The following is a 23869-nucleotide window of genomic DNA, read 5'->3' on the forward strand; positions in this document are numbered from 1 at the left end:
TGGGCTGGATAATTAGAAGTAGAAATGCCTCAAGACAGTCCATCTATGGTACACATGATACTGGGCATTAAATACTAGGGATTAAAAATACAGCCTTGCAACAGCAGAAAGACCCAGATTCACATTTGCCCAATTTGAAGAGGGAGGGTCCCACAACAGACAGGGAGAGGCTATCTTTTGACTTTCTTTGTATTCATAAATGCTTACAGACCCACTGACAACATCGAACGAACAGAAAAGAAGTCAAAAGAAAAGAAGAGAGTAAGAGAAAGGTCGAGGAACAGAAGCCTGGAATAAAAGATCAGTGTGGGGAGTATGGCACTAGTCTAAGACAAAAAGAAAGTCATAGAAATCAGAGATGGAGTTCTTAGATAAATATCGGCATTACATCAAATCCTTGTAGGCGACCAACATTCATCATGTCGTTGCACCGCTTTGGTACTATACACATGACTTCTACAGCTCTCTGTTGGGAGGGGGAGAAAAGCAAAGGTTGATTTTTTTTTTGAGAAAGTGTCATATGACAATTAATAAATGTACAATAAATACACAACAATTAAAATACAGCCCAAGGGTCATTCCCCCATTTACTCTCTCCCCTCTACACCTCTACCCAAAGGTGCAAGAGACAAGTAGCAACACTAGAACAATTCAATTAGTGAGTTAAAAACTGCTGGACAGCCCATAAACTAATCTGTGTGCTTAAAGTAAGCAAACTTAGTGAGAAAACCCAGGAGTTAAAAAGGCATACCTCTAACTCTGTTGTGTCCAGACTAGCTTTTTTGGAGTATTTGAGGAAATCCTGTAAGACAAAGGGAAAGTTATTTGGAATTAGAGCTATAACACCTCTCCTTAAAAGCAGATACCATCATTACCAGCACCACCACCACCACCACCATCATCATAGCTAACATTTACATAGTGCCTACTATGTGCCTGGCACTGTTCTTAGCTAACATTTACATAGTGCCTACTATGTGCCTGGCACTGTTCTAAGCCTTTTACAAATATTATTCATTTTATCTTCACAACAACCTGGGTGATAGGTGCTGTTATTATCTCCATTTTACAATTGAGGAAACTGAGGCAAACAGAGGTTAAGTGATTTGCCCAAGGTCACACATCTAGTAAGTATCTGGGGCCTGATTTGAACTCAGGTCTTCCTGACTCCAGGCCCACTTCTCTATGCATGGCAACACCTAGATGCCTGAAATGAAGTTTACTCTTTCTGTGCTGCAAAAGCATTAAAATAAGAGACAACAAGAGAGAACTGTACTTATTTTAACCTAGAATGACTATGTGTTCCTCATGACAGCTATTTCTCCTATCCCAACTAAGTTCCAAGTGCCACATTATAAGGAGGTAGGAAGAAAATCTATGTGTGCAATCCTCTTTCGCTATGTAAATCTATAATACCACTCCGACACTTTTCAAAGTTTATCAACAAAAAGGAAATGGCAGGAGTTAAAAGCTGTCAAAGACTAAAAGCTAGTAGCTAGAAGATGAACAAAGATACATTTAAGGTAAGTAGAATAACACCTTACAATTGCATAACACCTTCCATTTGTTTAGTAAAGCTCTTGCATGAGTATCATTTGCATCTTGTCTCCCTCGTTAGAATGTGGGCTCCTGGAGGGCAGCAACCATGGTTTTGCCTTTCTTTGTATCCCAAGTGCTTGACATACAGAGCAAATGCTTAATAAATGCTTTTTGACTACCGATAGTTTGCAAAGAAGACAAAAACATCTGGTCTCATTTGGGAGTTCCTTCTTTCCTCCCTCCTTCCTTCCATGGGCTCAGTGGGCAGAATGGTGATTTGGGATCCTGGGAATTTTGACTCAAATCCTGTCTCACTTAACTGTATGACCCTGGGCAAATCGCTTTACTTCTCTCCACCCCAGTAACTTTATCTATAAAATGGGGGGGAAAAATAGCACTTACATATACAGGGTTGTTATGAGAACAAACTGAGACAACTTCTGTAAAGTGCTTTGTAAATGTTAACTTGCTATATAAATGGTAGTTATTACTCATTCAATTTTGAAGAAAACAAAAATCCCCCAAACATTTCTTCTCCTAGTGTTGGCCACTATCTTCCCAAGTGAGTTCTTTAAACCCTACTGATTTCCTTAGGAGGACACCTCACGTGATCTCACCTTTAGTAGCAGTTGGTATTTCATAATTCTTTGCACTGGTTTTATTAGTAGATCTGTGAGTTGCAGTCTATGGCCCAGTCGTTGCTTTAAATCCTGTGGTTGAAAAAACAAAAAGGGCTTTAACTTAATTTTTTCCCCTCACTGAATAGTATTTTATTTTTTTCAATTACATGTAAAGATAGTTTTCAATATTCATTTTTATAAGATTTTGAGTTCCAAATTTTTCTCCTTCCCTCCCATTTCCAAGTCAGCAAGCAATCTGATATAGGTTATACACGTACAATCAGGTTAAACATATCTTCAAGTTAGTAATGTTGTGAAAGAAGAATAAGTACAAAAGGGAAAAACCAAGATAAAGAAAAAACAAAAAACAACAAAAAAGTGTAAATCATATGCTTTGATCTGCATTCAGACTCCACAGTTCTTTTTCTGGATGTGGACAACATTTTCCATCATGAGTTTTGCACAATATTGCTGTTACTATGGACAATGTTCTCCTGGTTCTGCTCACTTCACTCAGCATCAGTTCATGTAAATCTTAAACATGGTTTTTAAAGACCTATCCTACCTTAGTAATCATTACAGTCAGAAAGACCAACTTCAGAACAGGCAACAAATCCAATCTTCAAAGATCCAAAGACCTACTCTCTGTTTGCACATAAATTCTTTTCTGGACCACTTTAAGTTCAACCAGTGCAATTTTAACTTCTCAGAATCCCCAAAGTTTCATACTTCACACTTTCTGAAGCTGTTGTCCCAAATGATCCACTAGGGCTTACTTGGCTGATGTTTTTTGTAATGAATTTCTTTTTTGCTGGAAGTGAGCCAGTTTTATTTGAACTGCAGAATGGGGCTAAAAGTCAGAAAGGATGCTATTTTGAGCTCATGGTAAGATAGAAAGCCTTCAGCTAAAGACCGGCTGTGACTCCAGTTTTAACTATGCATTCTGAAATCAAGCATCTTGGTTTACAATTACCTTTGGTTCTCTTGTTATGGAAATGTCAGGTGCAATATTCAAATCACTTGGTCTGAAACCTAAGTCTTCTGAGGTTTAATTAAACCTCTTGTGAGGAAAACACTAACTAGAGTTTTGGAATATAAACATGTCCACAGGTCCACACTTTTGTCTGTTTTGTATAACTTACCTCAAAAAATGTATCAATGTATTCTGAGACAATGTGCTCAGACTTTGGTTTATTTTGGCAATAAACTATGTACATGTGCAACCGTCTCTCCTGTGAATTAAATTTAAGAAAAGTAAACAAGTTAGCTTAAAAGGGCAGAATTTTTAGGCGGAATATTAGCATTTGTAAAAGGAATGCTTTTAAGAACAAAGTTTTGTATTGATAAAGTTCTATAGATATTTCAGATGTACAAATAAGCTAGCACAGTGTGTGGCACGTAGTAGGCACTTAATAAATGTTTACTGATTGATTATGCTGTGTTTTGTGATAGCACCTTTCTCTACATTTGATTCAATTCAATTGGATTTCATTTTCTTCCTGAATTACCAGAGTACTGATTTCCATGTAAAGTTGCTGACGCACTAGGCACTAGGAGATTAGATGAATTATCTGATGCCACAGTATAAGTTACTAGTAGGACTGGGGGGCAGGAAAGATCTCTTCTTTTCTTGGGATGATACAGGGAAAAAAATTGTTCCCCTAGTCTCCTGAGAGAGTGCTCACAACTTCTGAACTCTGGAAAAATATATTTCAGTATCCTTAAGAACTAGAGTGTGGAGAAGATAAGTCAGGGAACAAGCAATAAGCCCCAAGGCAGGAACAAAAACATTTTCCCATTGTTAAATCATATAACTAGATGACATGTGTGAACAGCCAAACCTATTTTTAATGCTTTCCACATGTTAGTCTTCTAAAGACCCAGAGTAATGCTCAATCCTGCTATTTCCCATTAACTACATATTCTCTGTTCAATTAATAAGACTCCTTTCAAAAATAATAGTGTGTTTTATGGTAGAAACCATGTATTTAAGTCCCAAGTAACCAAGATTTCATTTTCCTCAGTCAGTCACTTAACTCTGCAGAACCTAATAAGCAGAAATGGCCAGAGATGTTACGATATGTCAGGTGAAAGAGCTTGATCATTTGTGCTAAGGGAGGCAAAAAGGCCAAATCAAAGAAAATAATGACTAATCAGTAGAGTATTTGCATTTGGTATTGGAAGATAATTAGAAACATCAATATAAGGCATCCGACCGGATTCACACACTCATCCTGATTTAGATGGGGTCTTGATCTGAGCTAGTTAATGACCCAGTTGGGAGTAGACGATTACAATAGTGGTTCTTAATTTTTTTTCCCTCATAGAATAGTATTTTTTGCCATGAGGCTCTGTAGGACACTGAATGTTTAATTTGGCAACACTATAGGAGAGTTAGGAGACTCACACATGTGTAGTTTCCCATGAAAATAAAGGCAGCTTTTTTAAAAACTCTGTTAGTTAACTCTGACATGTTTTGGGGTTATTGTGTACATGTAAAGGAAAGTTTTGTTTACTTTGGGAGTACTTTTCTTACTATATTACATATACTAAGTAAAATTCCTATTAAAAATCATCCATTAATTTTTGTTTGCTTATAATAACACAATACCCAAATTTTTTGCAGCACACCTAGAGAAGCTTGTGTCATGCTCTTTGTAAAGGAACTAATGACCTTCAACAAAAATAATTCGCTTTTGGACAACTGCTGGTTTACTTTAATGACAACTCAGTGACTTAGATTCATATTCAATTTAAAAAGGATTACAAACAATAGTAAACATCAATAAACTAAATGTAACTTGCTTTGCAAATATTTGTGTTAAATAAGTGAATCTCAATACATTAAACCATTATTGTTAATTTCAATTTGATTTTCAATATAATGTTTTTATACCCTACTTGAGCTTGTCACCAATTTGTTAAAGTGATTAAACATTACTTATATTACTTGAATGAAATAATGAAAATCAACAGAAACATGGTACTTACATGCTTAACAAAAAGGGATCCCAGTTTTTCTGGATCTTCAAGGCACTTTTCCAATTCTCCCAAAAAGAAGCTGAAACAGAAGGAAACTATATTTATTGACTTGCTCTGCTCAAATAAGGCCATTAACCTGGAACACAAGAATAGAGCTGGAAGGGACCTTATCAAGTATCTGGTCCAACCTCCTCATTTTAGTGATAAGGAAACCGGGCCCAGGGAAGTAAAGTCACCCAGGCAGTAAAAGGCAGAGCCAGGATTTTCATCCAGAATGTCTAACTCCAGATTCAAGATTTTTCCCATGATACTTCTCAAGAAACTGAGGCTGGTTAAGGTGAAGGGATTTCTCCAGGGTCACTAAACTAGTGTCTGTGGCTGGATTCAAACTCAGGTCTTCTTGATTTTCAAATCCAGCTCTGCCTTTTCAATTTTCTGCTTTCCTATTCACTTCAGCCAATTGCAGCTTTTGGCTAATATTTTTTAAATTGCTTGCTTTTGCCAAGAACAAGAGGAGGTAATGTAAAATGGTGTGCTTAGGACACAGAAAACATTTTGTTAAGGCGTGATAGTGATAAAGAGAATTAAGTGGTCTAAGAAAGAAAATCAGAAATTCCAGGGGAACATTTTTAGACCTGTTATCTAATTTTTTCTTTTTCAGTGAGGCAATCAGGATTCAGTGACTTGCTCAGGGTTACCACAGCTAATAAGTGTCAAGTGTCTGAGTTTGGATTTGAACTCAGGTCTTGCTGACACCAGGGCTGGTGTTGCGTCACCTAGCTGCCACCCTACATCATTTCCTTCTGATACCTGATGGTGATGTCTTTTCAATTAGAGGCAGGTAACCACATAGTTGACTGATAGTTTTATAAAAAATAAAGCATAAAATTGCAAAATTTCAGATTTGGAAAGGATTCCAGAAGGTCTGTCTAGTTCCCTCTACAATAACCTTGACAAGTTTCTACTTTTAAGACCTTAAGCAACAGCAAGCTCACATTCTCCTGAGGCAGTCTTTGCACTTCTGGGTATCAATCATTATTAGCAATAACTTAGAGTACTGTGCTCCTGTAACTCCTACCCACTGCTCCCAGGCTTGCTAGGGTGAAACCGAACCCCTCTTCCATATGACATCCTTTGAGATACATGAAGACAGTTATCATGTCCTCTCTCTAACTCTTTTCTCCTCTGGGTTAATCCCTAAGTCTTTCCATTAGGGTTACAGACTAAATGGCAGCTCAAACACAATTTAAAGAAATTTTATCATTTATCTAAGGATTTTTCTCTTCCATTGGTAATTATAAAAAGGATCAAGCCAGATAACAACCAATATGAAATGCTAAGTCTAAGAGACATACATTAACCAAATTAATTTCCATATTCAAAGACTATCTCTAACTTAAGATGAAGATTAAATCACAGTAACTGAGTAACTTTAGGACCAGCAGTCTTTTAGTTTCATTCCTAGCTCTTTCAAAGTGACAGTTATGATGTAGGATTTTTTTATATTCCTTTATAAAACAATTCATTTTTATATTCAGAATTTTTCTTTTTGGTATTTTATAACAATAACTCACATGTTATTATGTATTATTAGACTTTTAAGGTATGCAGAGTGCTTTACACACCTTATCTCAAGTTAGCCTCACAATAACTCTGTGAGATAGGTCATTATCTTCTTTTCACAGATAAGAACACTGAGACTCAGAAGTCAAGCAGACCATAGCTATCAAACTATTAAGTATCAGAAAGAGGATTTAAATCTCTGACACTAAAATATATTTATATGTTTTACTCTTATAGCACATTATAGTTTACAAATCATGTTCCTTAAAAAAAAAGAAATCCTAAGGGTTTAGAAGTGTAAGAATTATTAATTCCATTTTACACACAGGGAAACTAAAGCTGAGGGAGTTTAGCTAACTTGTCCTTGATCACGTAGCTGGTCAGGTCTTCTGACTCCAGATTTACTACTCTTTCTAGTCTATTATGACAGTAATCATCATACTTTCCTGCCAATTAGATCTATAAACAGCTGTTGAGGGTAGAAATATGTATATGAACAGAGAAGGCTTTGAATCAGCTCTAATCACTAAACTTAAACTTTCTCCTTGTTAACTGTTTTTAGAAGTCTCTTCTACTTGACTTTCTTTTCCCTTTTCTCCTATGACTTTAATCAAATGGGAGGTGCCTTATTAAAAAAAAATCTGTTTTAGGCCTGAGGGTAAAGAAAAGTATAAGACATGAATTTGATAACAGCCTTTATCAAAAGCTTTAGCCAGAATATAGTCTTCAGCCCAGGCATATACGTATTAAACTTTGGTCTCTTAACTGACACTAATCATTCTCATTTATTCATTCACTGAACATATATTAAGCACCTTTTATATACAAGGTCTCCTTGGCTTTGTACATTTGTAGATATTAATAAGCACATGTACATGTATTGGGAGTTCAAGCTCAAAAAATTATTTACTGACAGGTTATGGAATTAAAACCATTTGGAAAGTGTTGATTAAGAGAAAATATTTTCCAGAGTGGAGAAGGCTATATTTATCAGGCTTTTAAAGGTCAATGGAAAAATGTCCTTTAAGAACATCCAACTCCCTTTTCTCTAATTCTGTGATAAATGAGATACTTCTAAATCTATATTTGGGACTAGTAAGTGAACCAAAACATCTGGAGGGAAGATCCTGCACAAATAGCCAGAACCCATTTATATCCTGTCACTTATATATCCTATTATATGTGGGAGACATAACTAATTATAAGTAGCAAGGGTGTAGTGGCAGAGTAGGGAGGCTAGAAGATAGGGCTTCGAGTCCAAGCTAACTGGCTATATGATCTTAGGTCACGAACAGCTTCAGTCTTCTCATCTGTGAAAGGGGTTTAACACTACACTAACCACTTCCACAGGTTTTTGGAAAGAAAGAGCTTTGTAAATCTTGAAGCACTATATAAATGTGAGCTATTATTTTTATAAATGAAAACACTTGGTTTTCTGGTTTATAACACACATTTGAGTTTGGGTTAGCATGAATCAGATTCTACTTATCCCTAGGTGAACTAATAAATTTTAATTTGTGAACCTGTAAAGCTGAGAATGAAATTCAGACCTGGGGGTGACTCTAAAGAGGCACAGACACATAATGAGGTCATATCTAGGCAACTGGGCAGTCATCTAGCCCTTCCTTCCTTAACAGCCTTTCTTTACTGCAATATATCTAAAAATTACCTAGCTTACTATACAAGGCAGGAAGCAAAATAAAGTAAATCAGCATTTACCTGAAGTAAAACAGCATGTACTCATCCAGTAACTTTATTTAATTAGAAATTAAATTTTCTTAACTAAAAATTGAAATAGATTATGTTATACATACTCTCTGTGCCAATCATATATCTGATGGATGTTGCCAAACACAATCTTATCTTTTCCTTTCATGTCATCAGGGACACCATCTTCTTTCATAAGTGCCATGTACCCCTGTAATTGGAGATTTCTTTTAAAAACCCATTTTCATTCCATTCCATGACTCAATAATACAACAATCCTCACCCCCTCCATAAAAAACAAAAACAACTCTATAGTTGCTTCCCTGTAAAATTATATTCAAATGTACCAGTCCCAAGAGCAAAATATAGCCTTGTCTTTTGTTGTCACCAATTCATTTAAAATAAAATAAAAGCAACAATGAAATGCAGATATAACTCACAGCAGAAATGTATGATGAGATTAGTTAATACTGTTTCTCCTGATTTGACCTTAGACTGTTTCATGTATATTTAAAACCATAAATGGTGGTCTTGGGTACAGGAAGGAGGTGGGAGATCTAATTAGAGTTCAATACAAACAAAAATGGGCAGCCCAGATATGGTCTTAAAATTAACTTAGTGGGAACTCATCATGCAAAAGTTCTTTTTAAGTGCCCACTATTTCACTTTAGTAACTTAAAATGTGCTAAAGGCGAACCACGCACATATGTAGCATGATTTCTCGTGTGTGTGTGTGTGTGTGTGTGTGTGTGTATTATACTATATAGCCAATTTTAGTAAGCTAGTGGCTTGGGTGGAATATATACCCAAATACTGCCAAGTAATGGGCAAATTTCCAAAACTGAAATGATACTTAAAACATATACCATAAAACACCACATTTCAAATGAACTGGGCCAAAATATTTATGATATAATCATAGATATTTATAAAATCAATGGACCTGAGCTTTAGACTCATTTTTCGAACTAGCCCTTAATCTAATTAGAATGACATTTCTGCTTAAGTCAACCACAGTAGATTAAAGCTACAGGGAGTACTGAGTAACTTCTGTTCTCACGTAATGACGTATTATTTGTTCTGTTCAGCTATCACCAAATTACTTGAGACAGACTCAAAGCTATTTTTTGAACTAAGTCTCCTGAATACAAGGGTTAAGTTAAAGATGGAATAAGGTCTACACCTGTGGCATACTTTGGCTCAGAAGAATTAAAAACATTGACAATTAAAGGCAGGCCCCTTATGTTACAAACAAGCACTTAGCACAGTACCTAGAACTTAATAAAAGTTTATTGATGGATAATTGGTGTCATAATTAACATACTGGCAAAAAATTAGCCTAACAGTAAAAGTATGCTCCGTAGAATAGGTAAGAGAATTTTAATTCAGTTTAATAAGCTAAATGTCTTGGAAGAACCTATTTATTTTTCTTGTGAATAATAGTATTTTTGGAAAGTGCCAATGTTAAACTTTTTTTTTTTAAGCACAACACACTTTTGGGTAACAGGAAAAAAAACCACGTAGGTGACTGAGGTAACATGATTAAAATACTGATGATATCTATACCTCAACTACATAGCCTAGGTCCCGTACATAGTCCCGCTCTGTCTCCACTAATTCTTGTAGGACATAGCTGTAAAAAAGAAAAAAAGAGAAGTTTACAAAAGACAACATTTGTATACTGAGAAATATAGTATTTATATTTAATAGGAGTTCTATATCTTTGGCTATAATAGATTTGTTCCTTTACGAAAACAGATGACTCTCAATACCTAAGTTTTGAAAATGGGTGTTTTAATCTCCTGTGTACTGAATAATCTGTGAGTTTAAATAGTTAACCCAACAGAGTCACTATGATAAATACATTAAAAGCTTTTAATGAATTTACATTCACAGATATACATTCTAATTGTATTCCACCTAAATCTGTATTCAAAGTGAAACTGCCAGAAGGTAGATGACAAAGTAGAACTGGGATATGTCTTGTTTCCAAGTTGTCATGTTAAAGCAAACACTAATCAAAGTAATTATTTTCTTAACAGTCTAGTGACACTAAGTTTTCATAGGAAGCAGAAGAGGAGGGTGAAATTTAGATATGATGCTATAGTTCCAACTATACCATTTAGAATAAAATGAGATATTATTTGTAAAGCACTTACTACAAAGCCTGGCACATGGTAGGCACTTTACAAATTCCCTCTCTGGAAGTATGTCCTTTGTGAAGTTTACTAACTCTATAATGCCACTGAGACTATAAATGAAATAAATTATCTCACACTAAAAGGAACTCTGAACTAGTCTGAAAAAGCTAGTAAAAATTCATAAATGAAGAATTTTGTTTAATTTCCAAGAAAGATTTAGATCTTATATTTCTGAAACTTCTTTTTTAACGGTAGCAGCTATCTTATGATAAATGAATGACTGTAATTATAATATCCTGGAAAAAAATTTTTTATGTGAATCCTCTAGGATTGTAGAAAAATTCTGGCTGCAGGTAGACACAACATATCTCTGGAATTGAAGGAGGGCTATTTCTAAGTAAGAAAAGTTAAAACCAAGTATCACACAAATGCTTCAAGCTTTGATTCCTAATGAAAGACTGTGACTTCTAATGGTCTCAGTTCAAAATGGCAGCAATCACATTTTTTAAAGTGAGCAAGAACTTGAGGTTACAGACTAAGAAATAGTAATAATATTTTTCAAAGGAAAGTCAGTCTTACTGTCGTCTCTTTAAGGAGCTGGATTTTCTTTCTTCCATCTCATCAATGGGTGAAGAGGAGGACAGGAGAGAATTATCTGAAGGGTTGAAAGATGGGCTACTACTATCACCTTGGTCTACTAAGAGTGAGCTAGGACGATCTTCCAGTGCCTAAACCCAAAAGATACAATGACAAAGAATATTTATTAGCAGTAATGCAATTTTCTCTTATATTGACTGGTTATACTGACTTCATCCTATTACCAGCTAGAATTACAAGTAATTTTGTTAGGTCAGAAATTATATAACAATTATACTTAACTATATTTTTAAACAAAGCTGGAAAACTGAATAATTGAAAGTAGGCAGAGAAGGAAGAAAAGGAGGAATATAAAGACATCTAAACTTATGTAAATTAATATAGTTTGCACAGTGGGAAAAGGTGAAAATAACCATAGCCAGCTTCAGTTAGCTCTGGCATCTACTTTCTAGTATATATTACTTTTAGATTCATATGAAATTTATCAATTTTAGCTAATTCTTTTCAGATGTATCTCTGACAATTGAGATCTTACTGTTATTCATTTTAGAAATATGCAGTGTTTCATACTTCTCAGTTTTAAGGAGAATTATCCCCATTTGTCTGATGGGGATTATCCTCCCTTAAATATACTTGGCCACAGACATAATTCATGGAGATCACAGGATTCAGACATGGAAGGGTTAATATCTTGTTAAACAGTTATGTTATAGATGGGGCAACTGAATACTAGAAAAGTTAAATGACTTACCTAAGGTGACCTAGGTAGAAAGGCACAGTTTATTAATAGATGCAAACCTTGGTAAAAGCGTTGCCTTGCTGTATTATTATGTGCACTCATTTAAAAATGTCGAAAGCTAGTATTTCATGCTACATCTACAGAGACTACTAGGTCCTTAGTCTTTTTATTACTGATTTGTTCTTAGAACCTGTACCAAACCTCCACTAAATATTCCAGGCCACCCTGATCTCTTCTTCCTCTTAACCATCACTGCACTATAATCAGGACCTCCAACTTTAGTATGCGATCCCATGTGTGTTAGTTTTGTCTCCCTTAAAGGAAAATTTCTCTTCCACTTTCCTTTATATCGACCACAATCCTCCGCAGGCCTAGAAAAGGTATTCATTAAGTAGTTGTTGACTGTCTGATTGAATCAGAAAGGTGTAGAAGATGACATAGTCACTCTTGTGATGCATTCCTCTTTGGACAGAATACATCATATAAACTAAAGGAACAGTTGTTTTGACTACCGTGCTTTACTCAGACCTCTAATGGAAGCAGCGCGCTTATCTTCTAGAAAAGCCAACAGGATGAATTTTTGTTCTTGCATCTCTCAATAACAACTGTGGTTTTCTGGACAAAAAGAACAGTACAGTAAAATCTTATTCACCTGAAGCTCACGGAACTAGAAAGAACTAGGTCTATATTGTGTGCTGTTTCTGCTGAAGAATATTAACATGTCTAGCCAGCTGGGAAAATAATGTTTGCTTCAGATTTAGAACTATTTAGAATAAACAGATTTTGGTTTATACCGTAGGAAGTTTACCCTAAATAACAAATCTTGATTCACGCAGGCCACGACTTATGAGTTCTTTGAGAGGACAACGACCAAAGCCTGGGACAATGAATGGGAGAATTTTTTGGTCCTTTTAGACTGCCTGGAGAAATAGCTGAAGTTCATTAGGATGATTGTCCAGTTGAAAGGAAAAACACAATCTGGTCAAAGTGCCAGACCCTCCCCTAGATACAAAGGAAGAAGCTAGAGTGACTCCACTGGGGACAGCCACTGAATCCACTCATGCTAATTCAAGTCCCCGAGGGGGAAAAGTCTGAATAGAGATGGTGGCAGGAGATGGGAATATGGAGAGCTTCCTGTCATGAGAGAAGATGTGATCAGAAAAAAAAGCCAGTGATAACAGAAACTGAAGACTTAACTTCCTCTCAAAAAGGTTTGTTTCACATATTCATTAAAAGGTTTATTTCACATATAGGGACTCTTCTGACATTATCCTTCTGTGTCTGTCTCTTTAACAAGCACGGAACAGAGGCCTAGTTGGGATAGGACTACCAAGTTTCTGAATGAATTTTAACATCCTATGTAGTGCAGGCCTTGGAAAAGGGGCAAACCTGAAACATGCCACTAGACGTGTGGTTACTAAATGCAACTGTATTTTCTAAACAGTGGGTCATGTGCTGCATGAAACTACTATTTGGGGTTTCTTATAACCAACAATGAATGTCATTTAAGCAGTGCCTGCACTATACCTGGGCAGCTAGGTGGCCCAGTGGATAGAGCAATGGGCTTGGATTCAGAAAGACTCATATTCATGAGTTCAAATCTGGCCTCAGACACTTACTAGCTATGTGACCCTGGGCAAGTCACTTCACCCTGATTGCCCTCCATCCCACCCCCCAAAAAAGAACAAGGAGTTTGGAGACACCAGAAATGTAACAGCATTTGGACTTAGCTAGGTGGCACAGCAGATAGAATGTTGGACTTGGAGTAAGGAAGACCTGAGTTCAAATCTGGCCTCAGACACCTACTAGCTGTGTAACCCTGGGCAAGTCATGTAACCTCCCAGTGCCTCAGTTTTTTTATCTATAAAATACAGATAATAATAGCACCTACCTCCCAGGGTTGTTGTGAGGATCAAACGAGAGAACACTTGTAAATATGATGATGACAGCAATGAGGATAATGTGTGTTACATTACCACTATATATATGTAATAGATTATATGATTATAAATTATGTAATATAATATATTACATTATACATGGAATTTAAGAGTCAGAAAAAAGGAGCTGGGATTCTGACCTTGTCATTTACTATCTTTTTGACTTTGGGAAAATTATTTAATCTCCCTGTATTTCAGTTTCCTTTTCTGTAAAACGAAGGGGTTGGACTAGAATCTAACATCCTTTCCATCTCTAACATTCTGTGAAGCTGCAGTAAACCAATAGTTTCCTGGGACAACTGACATAGCCTATAAATCTTGGCTGCTACAAATGGAGTTTTAGTTTCCTTGAATGTTGGCTATTTGGCAAATGAACCACACCCCAGTGATATCATAGGCAGCATTTTATAGGACATACTCATTCAGTCTACATAATCAGAAAGATATGGCCACACTGGAAATGACCTCCTAGGAGATCAGCCAGAAGAAAATGAACAAGAGTGATTTGGGATTTGTGGTGAGAAGCCCACCACAGGGGAATACACACAGCAATGATTCAGACTCATAGGATACTGGCGTATCCTGTGAACATTATGATGAGTCACCTATCACTGGAAGTTTTCATTTATAAAAACCTGACATGGGGGGAGGGGCAGGGGAGCCTGCTGTTTGGAATTAAGCCACATTTGGTCCATGTTTGTTTAATTAAAAACAAAAAAGAGAGGTCAGAATACAAATGACTATCTACGGGAAGAAAGCGAAAGATAGTCTTAGATAAAGTAAATGTTCACTAAATATGAACAATTCTTGCTGTATTGCTTAAAGTTCTTAGAAAACTGAAAACTGATTGGAAATGACTTAAATAAAACAGAAAAATTAACTCCAACGTTGTATTTAAACCAAAAGTGAAGGAAATGGCTTTGTTAGGATCACATGATTTTCCAAATTGAGAAGATCTTAAAAATAATTTAGTCCAATCCTGATTTTAAGTGGAAAATAAGGTTGTCAGCAAGCTATTAACTTCTTAAGACTGACTCTAGAGCACTTTAAAAAGAAGGCACTAATATAGTGAAACTTAAGGCCTATCAGAATTAGAAGAAGGTCAGCAATAGAGAAAATTTTAAAAAGAAATGCAATTTTTGACACACATAGAGTCTTATGGGATTTCCTTAAATGAATAGATAAGGATGATTTTAATGATCACATAACTGATTGTAAGTGACCATTCTAAAGTGTTTAAGGGATTTTGAAATCATTTAAACTAAGTATTAAATGAGAGAATGGAATTTAATTTGCCCTAGCAACCCCTTTCTTTATAGATAGCACCAGAGTAAATTTCAGTCTAGCCTTTCCTGAAGTAGCACAAATTTCTTAATCAGTGGAGTCAATTTTTGAGTAATCAATCTAGTGCTAAAATCATACTTTCATCTATACTATAAGATAAAACAATTTATGAGATAGTGTAAAAAAGAGATATTTTGGAGAAAAGGGAACTCTAACTTGGAGTATGGATGCTGGAAATTAAACATCAGCATTCATGTCCCATTTTCAGTGTTTTAGCAAAAGGTCCTTGACAGAAGATCTTGGAAATCATTCTTTCCCTCTTTGAAAAAAAAATTCCACCAGGGCTGATTCATCTCTGAAAGGGGCCTACTTTTATTAACTGTTGTCCTGGAAAATTCTGCCAATTAGTTGTTAGTGTTTTTTTCTTTCTCATAATTTCATAGAATCCCTTTGATTCTTCCCTTGTCTACTTTACTCCCTATGCTTGTGGTTATACTTATCTGTACACAGACTAGGTCTGAGAAGCAGAGGACAAGTTCCTTGAAGGAAGGGAACATTTTGTTTTTGTCTTCGTAATCCAAACATGGTGACTTGCACAAAGCAGATGTTTAAGGAAAGTAGAAAACATATGTTTAAGAGGACGTTTAAGGAAAGCTTACTGAACTCACTCCATTAGTCTATTAGCAAGGACTCATGGTACAGTGGGTTCTGCTCTCCATATACCTGGTATCTAAATTGACCTTAATTTGGTGGAACATGATCTTCTTAAATTAAAATTAAAATATTTTTAATTTTTCAAGTATTGGAATATAGGTACACCATCGCTGAGTATAAGCATGTAATACTAATTATTTCCTATCTCAAAGGTCTTTTTGAACTAGATGTCCCCAGAGGCAAGTCAAATTCAGCATGTTCAAAAGAGAACTTATTCCACCCCCGTCCCAGCCCACCCCCTTTAAATCCACATTGTGCCTTCTAACTTCCATATTTGTAAAGGCATCTTTATCCTTCCATCCACCTAGGTTCACCACTTCAGAGACATCCTTGAATTTCCACTCTTCCCTCATATCACACATATCTGATCAGGTTCTACCTCCACAGCATTCCTTGCATAAGCTCCTTTTCTCCACTCATCTAGAAACTGCTCTATTTCAGACCTGCATCACTTCTTCCCTGGACTTCTGCCTCCTAAGGGGTCTTTCTGCCTCAAGTCTCTCCCCCACTCTAATTCTTCCTTTACTCAGACGCCAAGTAACATTTCCTAAGTACAGATCTGACCGCATCATTCCTTTCCTCATGAAGTTTCAGTGGCTCCCAACTACATATAGGATAAAACACTCATTTCTTTGTTTGGCATTTTAGAACTTTAACAACCCCGCTGTAGCTGATCTTTGAGGTAAACTACACATTACTCTCCATCACACATTCTATAGTCTATTAAAATTTGCCTTGTTTCATCCATTCCCATGTCTTTGCAATCAGAGTCTGTCTCCCCCACACAGAATGAATTATTTCCTCACCTCTGCTGATTAGAGTTTCTCAGTTTTTTATCCTTCAAAGCTGGCACAAATGATATCTTCTACATGAGGCCCTTGTTGATTCCCAGAATGGCTTGTGAGTCCTCCCTGAAATTACCCTTTTATTTACTTTGAATATATTTTTATATGCTTATACATGCATCTTGTTTCCCTTGATTGAATGTAAACTCCTTCAGGGCAGGGATTATTTAATTTTTGTGTCTGTAATCTCAGCATTTAGCATAGTTCCTGACACATAATAATAGTAACTTTTATATACTATTATGTGCCAGGTGCTTTACAATTATTATTAGTTCATTTGACTCACAAAAACCTTGGGAGGAAAGTGTTAATGTTATCCCTATTTTACAGATGAGGAAACTGAGGCGAATGGAGGCTAAATGACTTGCCCAGGGTCGCATGTTAGCAAGTATCTGAGGCTGGATTTGACCTCAGGTCTTCTTCAATCTAGTCCTGGTGCTCTATCCACTGTGCCACTTAGGTGCATGCAGTAGGTGCCTAATAAATGCTTGTTAATAGACTGAATTCTAGGTAGAAAAACTAAAGAAGCACTAAGACACTAATTGGTTTAGATCAACTAGATCAGGGCTGTCCAACCTTAGGTTTTTATTGAAACAATAGACAATATATTTTGATTTGCCATTTTAGTGAGAGCTCTGCCTTAGCTCAGCTTTGTTTACTAAAGCATTTATGTAAATTTCTATGCTTGTAGGCCAGCAGCATGTGGCCCTGGGGCTGCATTTTGGACAGCCCTGAAACTAGAGCGAAAAAAGCTTTAAAAACTGAATTGAGAAATATCTAGAACAGATGACGAAGGCATAAAACTATCTGGCGGCGGCACATGGTTTCTGAGCAACTCTAGGCTATAACACAGTTTCTCTTCGAATTCTTATGGGACCTACTCCAATGGCATCATTCTTAGAAATAAAAGATGGTAGTGTCTTACGGATACATTTCCTGGTAAAGAAATGGGGCAGATTAGGAGTAATCTGAATTTGGACTCACTCCCCTACAATAAGACTCCTGCCCTGCTGGGGCTCTCGGAGCCAGGCTTACCATTTTACTTTTCACAAGCTCTTCAATGGCACTGACAAGCTCTGCTGCGCTGGGTGTTTCGGAGCTGGTGGGACGGACCAACAACCGGGATGATGTCTGTGGAAAAATGTAAGGGAAGAAAAAAGGGAAGGGAAGGGAGGAAATGCTTCCAGTTTAGTCACTCAACACACAATAATTCCTTCTGCAAACGTCTCTTTTATAAAGTAATTCCAGACAGAAAATCCACGAGTTTTATTCTTGTTTTATTTATTTAAAATCATCCTTTCCAATTTACAATATTTAGACATGAAATACTAAATGAATCCTGATCTGGGATACACGTGGAAAGCAGACCATGTCTGTTTTAAATGGACAGTGTAAATTCATTATGTTTTTCAAACAAATGGTTGGTCATGGGAATAACCTTAGTTTAATTTTTCAAATGATTCCTGCATAACATATGAGAGGAAAAATGTACAATACCTGATAAGTCAACATAATAGAGACTTAAAAACATTCTAAAGAGCATGTCCCTGAATAATCAGAAGAAGAAAAAATGACCACAAAGTGCATTTACTGCAATTCTTCAAAATAAATAGATAAATACAAGGAAGAAAAGGAGCTGGGGCACACTGACCAGACTGGGAAGAGAGGGGGGAACAAGCTCACCATTTTCTGTGCCATCCATTTTCCCCAGTGATTATTGCAGAGTACAGAAGATCTCTGGCCTCACAAGCTATAAATAAGATGCCAATTTATGGCTAGAACTGAGGGTAAAAGGAGTTGACAGCAAAGGAGTCTGGGTAAGGGGCCATTAAGTTCAGTTTCAGTAATTAGCAAACATGGTGGGTTTGCAGATTACTTGTATCATTAAATAACCGGAAACTAGAAAAGGGTATGTAATATGAACCTCACTTCATATTAAGGACAGCACAGATGCATGCAACAGAGGTTAAGCTGTCCCAACAGTATGTTTCTGGACGAAATGGACACATACAAATTTGTACGTTTACAATGATGCTCTAAAATATAGAAATCAAAACATGCGCTTTGGATGACAAAAGCTGGTTCATTCTAATGAAAGAGGAATATGGAATGAAGGAAAAGAAAATATTTCAAATGGAAAGGTAAGGAAATTGAGCCAAAGCAGACACAGAACACAAATCAACATAGTGCTGCAGTGAGTTTACAAAAAAAGAGAAAACAGAACAAAACAAAAAATTAGTCACATGGTAATATACTAGCTGTCTAGAAACATCACTATACTTTTACTTAAAAAAATAAGGTTGTATCAAGTTCACTCAATGAAATACAATAATCAATAAATGATTCTACCAAAGAGAAGAATAAGGATGTTTTAAATGGAGAAAAAAAATGATCTGATTAGGTATATAAGAAAATACTGCTTGGCAACTATTGTTGTTCAGAAAACCCCAGAAATTTAAGTAGTTATTTTTCTCCTTTTAAAATAGAAGTTACCCATAATGTTAATGAAGACAGTTACTTAGCTTGGAGGTAGACAGAGAGACAACATGGGCCCAATTTCACGTTTAGTTATATTATGTGTAAGTGGCTACATGGTGTCTTGCCTCAGTTCCTCCCCCTTCCTTTTCACCCAACACACAGATATGTGTGTGTGCCCGCACACACTCAATACATGCACAAAAAGGTCAAAGGAATCAAACCCAAACTAAATTCTTTAACTTACAATGTTTTTTTTTCCTAAGATGTGTTGCTCCCCTAACTTGTACTAGATTTAAAAAGAGGAGGGAGAAAGAGAATTCCAAAAGAAACGTGGCTTAAAAAAAGTTTGAATTTGGATCGGATTGGCTCAATTTGGCCTTGGCAATTATTCCCTGGAAATGTAATTGTCAGTGACTGGATTGTGATTGGTCTTAGTTCAGCAAACATGCAGGAAATTGATCTAGGCACAGTACAGCAAAAGATGTGGCAATCCAGCAACTGACTACTTTAGTGATGATGACAATCATGGGGGGGTGGGAAAGGATAGAAAAGAAAGGAGGGAAAAAAAAACACAACTGTTGAAAACATCTGCTTTACTCAGAAATGTTAGTTACTGCTACCCCCCCCGCCCCGGGAACCCATTGGGGGAAAACAGTCACCAGTGGTGACTTCATACTGCAGTTTTCAACACTTGAAAATTTTAAGCAGTACAATGGGGAATCAAGTGGGAGAGGACATCCGAAATGTATTTATCAAGTTCCCATTTTGATACACTTTGTTTCAGGGCTTTTTAAATGGGCTGTACTGGAGTACTTGAAAAATACTCCTGTTTGGATATATACCCTTTGAATTCACTCAAGGTAAAGGTTAGGAGTTTTAGGTACATTTCTGCACTCCTATAGCAATCTCTCAAAATGAACATTTGGGAGTAGTATGTTGGTTCTACAGACTAATGACTTGGCATGTGGAAAAAAAACCCAATTAAACAAATAGCACCACAATTTCATTTTGGAAGTATAAAGCTACACACAGCATTACCCAAGTTTCAGAGACAATGCAACCAAAATAGGAAAAAATATATATCCTGGGTTGAATTATCTGCTGTTTATGCAAGTTTCACATAAAACTCCACTTTATTCTGTTAAAGACTATATTCATTATGTTGAATAAATGAATGAACATTAGTAAATCAAAAACCTATAAAGGTCCTTAATTTGTCCAAACTGTAACATCCTAGATCTCTAAGTAGAGAACCAGTAGGATCACAAGGGAAGGATGATTTGGCACTTCTATATATATACACACGGGAAGAGAATCAAATTAGTTTAATTATGAGGCAAGCATCTGAACTTGAGAAGTGGATAACCTATTTGAACTTACGAAGGCCAGCATTAATACTGCACATGCTGCTTCCTATTTCAAATGTGGATTTTTTGTAGACATATTCACTGTCTATTTCTCTGATGGGGAAAAGGAGTAGCTTCACTTTGCACAGATTTCTTTCATGCAACCACCATGGTCTTTTGTCCGTCTGAGTGATTTTACAAAGGCCCTACACGTAATCCCTCTGCAAAGGAAGCCGGAGCCCTGCTCAGATGTGATGGTCCTAACCTGACTCCCAGGGCAGCACCCTTCCATCCTTTTACCTTATCGTCCTGGGAGTCTGGCTGAAGGAGGCTGTGCTGCTGGATTGCCATTGGCGGTGGAAGGGGAACTGAATCCGCACCTTCTTCTCCCTCTTCTTCTCCACAACTCTGCATTCCTGAAGAGGAAGACTTGGAGAGTGTGCCACTGCTTAGCCCTTCATTCCGACCTCTCTGCAAGAAAACGGAAAAAAGCTTCATGACACTCTGGGTCACTGCTGTCACGACCAGTTAATCCCTGATGAATGCCTGAAGGTCATGTGGGAAAAGTAGAATAAGGCAGAAACGCAGAGATAATAAATCTAGAAGAAAGACAGCCACTTGGCCTTGACGGTAACTTTCTGTCCTCTTCCTTCAATCCAGACCTTTAGTGTCTTGTTCACCATCTTAGAAAAGGGAAGAAGCAATCGAGTGGTCTCTAGCTCTCTCTCCTTTTCAGGTACGTATTTGGTCATAACAGTCAATTCTCCCAAATTCTTCTGCTCCTGCCTGCAAATAATATATTCCCATAAAAAAATCTATTAAGCAAAACCACTTGGTTGGGATTGATACTCAGATGGTCTCTTTTGAAGGGAATCACCCTATTATTGATTGGGTACTTAATACCATGAATAAGAAAGTCCCAGGATCAACCTTGTTAGGCTAAAATTTCATGTAAATAATGGTATTGACTGGAGAGGGAAAAAATAGCCAAGATTACGTATCGAGAATATAAATTATGTATCACAATCTTTATCACCGTCTTAAATGCAGCAAAATTAGGACTTTAGAGGCAACTACACAGACATAACTGCTAAGTGAATTTATAAGATACATGTATTTAAAGAAACACAAACATTATTCAAAGTCAATGATATAATTACGCACAGGGGGAAAAATCTACAGCAGAAAGTGCATATGTACAAAAGAAATATTAAACGATACAACCCTTATATCCTTTCCTCTTCATTAAAGCTTATGAGGGATCTGGGAAACCACATATAATAATTATTATCCTTTTGTCCATGACGAGAAGATTTCCCAAGGCAGGGAGTATTGATGCCACCAATGCTGAGGGTGACAGGGCCAGATTAAATGGGTATTAACTGTTCTTTCCTGTGGAGTTTCCTGGTTTTCAGGAGAAAGGGAAATGAGAAATCTCCTGTCTTACTTAAGTATGTTTATTTCTCATGAAGGGGAATGATGTAGTGTTTGCTACTGAGCTAGCATAGAAAACTGATTTGATATTTCTCTCCATAGGCTAGCATATAAGTTGAAGAAAACAAAACAGGAAGAAGAAAAAATTCCATGCATCTTTCCTATTAAAATTAAAAAAAAAAAAACCAAAGCAAACAAAACCCAATGCTTTCTTTGAAAAATTCTGCCGGCATGTGGTAGTGCTATGTGGAATAAAGAAACATGATAAGCCCTGATGGAATGCCAAACTTTCTGCAAGATTGAGCAGCAACTTATAGCCCTGTCTGTGAGCTAAATATGGGGAGGGCCTGATATACACCAACATTTCGTATTACTAATACTGAAGGTAGACATGGTGGCTATTGAGTATATTAGGACAAGCTACTTAGCCTCTCTCATCATCAGGAAAAACCATGTAAATGGTTGTGAACATGCTGAAATGGCAGCACTTGCTCTGACTCCCACTCCCCTCTTTGTTCACGCTGCACTAGCCTACCTTTGCAAGCAGAAAACCAGTAGGAATACAGGGCAAAGAAGATTTGGGTACTATTATGCAAAGAGGAAGAGAATCAAATTAATTTAATAATGAGGCAAACATTTGTACTTGCAACTTTAAATAAAAATCTAAGAACATAAGGCATTGTAGTTTTCTTAATGTTTCCTTGGATAAATCTGAGTTCTGATGTGTATCTCAAAGGAGGATACCAACCTCTTCTATTGTCTCATCCTGCGGAGTGGCGGCACTGTCGTCCGAATCTTTCTGAGAGCCAGCATCTGCACTCTTACGGACTTCTCTGCTCTTTTTATGCTTATGGGCAAGCTTTTTCACGTGCCCATCGGCCTTCCCACTGCTGAGACGTCTCACGGGGCTGGTAAGCCACTTCCTCAGGGTATTACCTGGACGCTTGGGACCTGGAGAACTCTGTGCCCCAATCATATGAGGCTGCAGTGATGTTACTGAAGCAGGAGGGCTGGCATCATTACTTGAGACAGAAAGAGAGTCTGAAAAGGGCAAAAGAAGAAGTTGAGGTTTAACGAAATGTCCAGAAGACCATGGTGCAACAAAGTGTCTCGGAAAAAGAAATTCAAACAAAATTTGAAGAAGAAGAAAATTTTGAGAAGAAAATATTATAAAGACAAATAAGATGTTACTTTAACACAATAAAAAAAATAACATCCTTAGGAACATGTCTTTTTCTTAACTTAAAAGTATGATTAACGAAGAATAGATACTCAACTGATAATGAACAACATTAGTTGCCGGGATATCACAGCCCATTTATTTATATACTGGCTCTGCCCACTTCTTTGCAAACATAATAATGAAAAGAAAAACGTTCTGGAAAATGTAAAATACTGTCACAAACAATAAGAAGGTATGCAGCCTAGTCTGACCTGGTTGCTGACTGACTTACCATCAGTATGGTATACATACCTTCAATAATGTTCTTGGGAGTGGGGTTTGATTTACATCTATTAGATCCAGTTTCCTTTGGGCCCAACAGAATTTAAAAGGTTACTAAACAATTAAGTGGGTAGCCAGTGTCTATGAAAGAAAGGGAAACTAAATGACTTGGCTCTATTAATTAACTTTATGTTCTGATGAAGTTAGCTAGTACAATATCTCAAGGAGAACACAATGGAGTTCAACACATACAACATAGCATCACAGGTGTATAGGATAATTCTCATTATTTATACATAAACCGAGGATCAGGGAAGTTAAATGACTTGTCCAAGGTTGCTCATGTAGTGTCAAAGGCGGGATGTGAACCCAAGTCTTCCAAACCCAGAGACAGGGACACTGTCTTTGTTTTAATTCATGTCAGAGTTTGTAGAAATCGGGAAAAAAAATCTTCTGAAACCAATATCTCAGCCGTGAAAAATACCCTTCTCAAGAA

The 23869-nt window shown here is 36.7% G+C and overlaps 1 protein-coding gene across 1 annotated transcript in view; it reads right to left on the reverse strand.

Annotated features, from left to right (window-relative positions):
* The window catches only part of TRIO (trio Rho guanine nucleotide exchange factor), a 288299-nt gene that overhangs the window by 27517 nt on the left and 236913 nt on the right, over positions 1–23869 (reverse strand). The window contains exons 34-44 of the mRNA XM_036745208.1: positions 22678–22970; positions 20796–20966; positions 17707–17802; positions 11132–11280; positions 9978–10044; positions 8519–8622; positions 5151–5220; positions 3302–3391; positions 2157–2249; positions 752–802; positions 389–466 (exon numbers count right to left, since the gene is read on the reverse strand). Coding sequence (XP_036601103.1) covers positions 389–466; positions 752–802; positions 2157–2249; positions 3302–3391; positions 5151–5220; positions 8519–8622; positions 9978–10044; positions 11132–11280; positions 17707–17802; positions 20796–20966; positions 22678–22970 — 1262 coding nt within the window. The remainder of the gene's footprint in view (positions 1–388; positions 467–751; positions 803–2156; positions 2250–3301; positions 3392–5150; positions 5221–8518; positions 8623–9977; positions 10045–11131; positions 11281–17706; positions 17803–20795; positions 20967–22677; positions 22971–23869) is intronic.

This window comes from Trichosurus vulpecula, chromosome 1, assembly GCF_011100635.1.
Source record: "Trichosurus vulpecula isolate mTriVul1 chromosome 1, mTriVul1.pri, whole genome shotgun sequence".
NCBI classification, from domain to species: Eukaryota; Metazoa; Chordata; class Mammalia; order Diprotodontia; family Phalangeridae; genus Trichosurus; species Trichosurus vulpecula.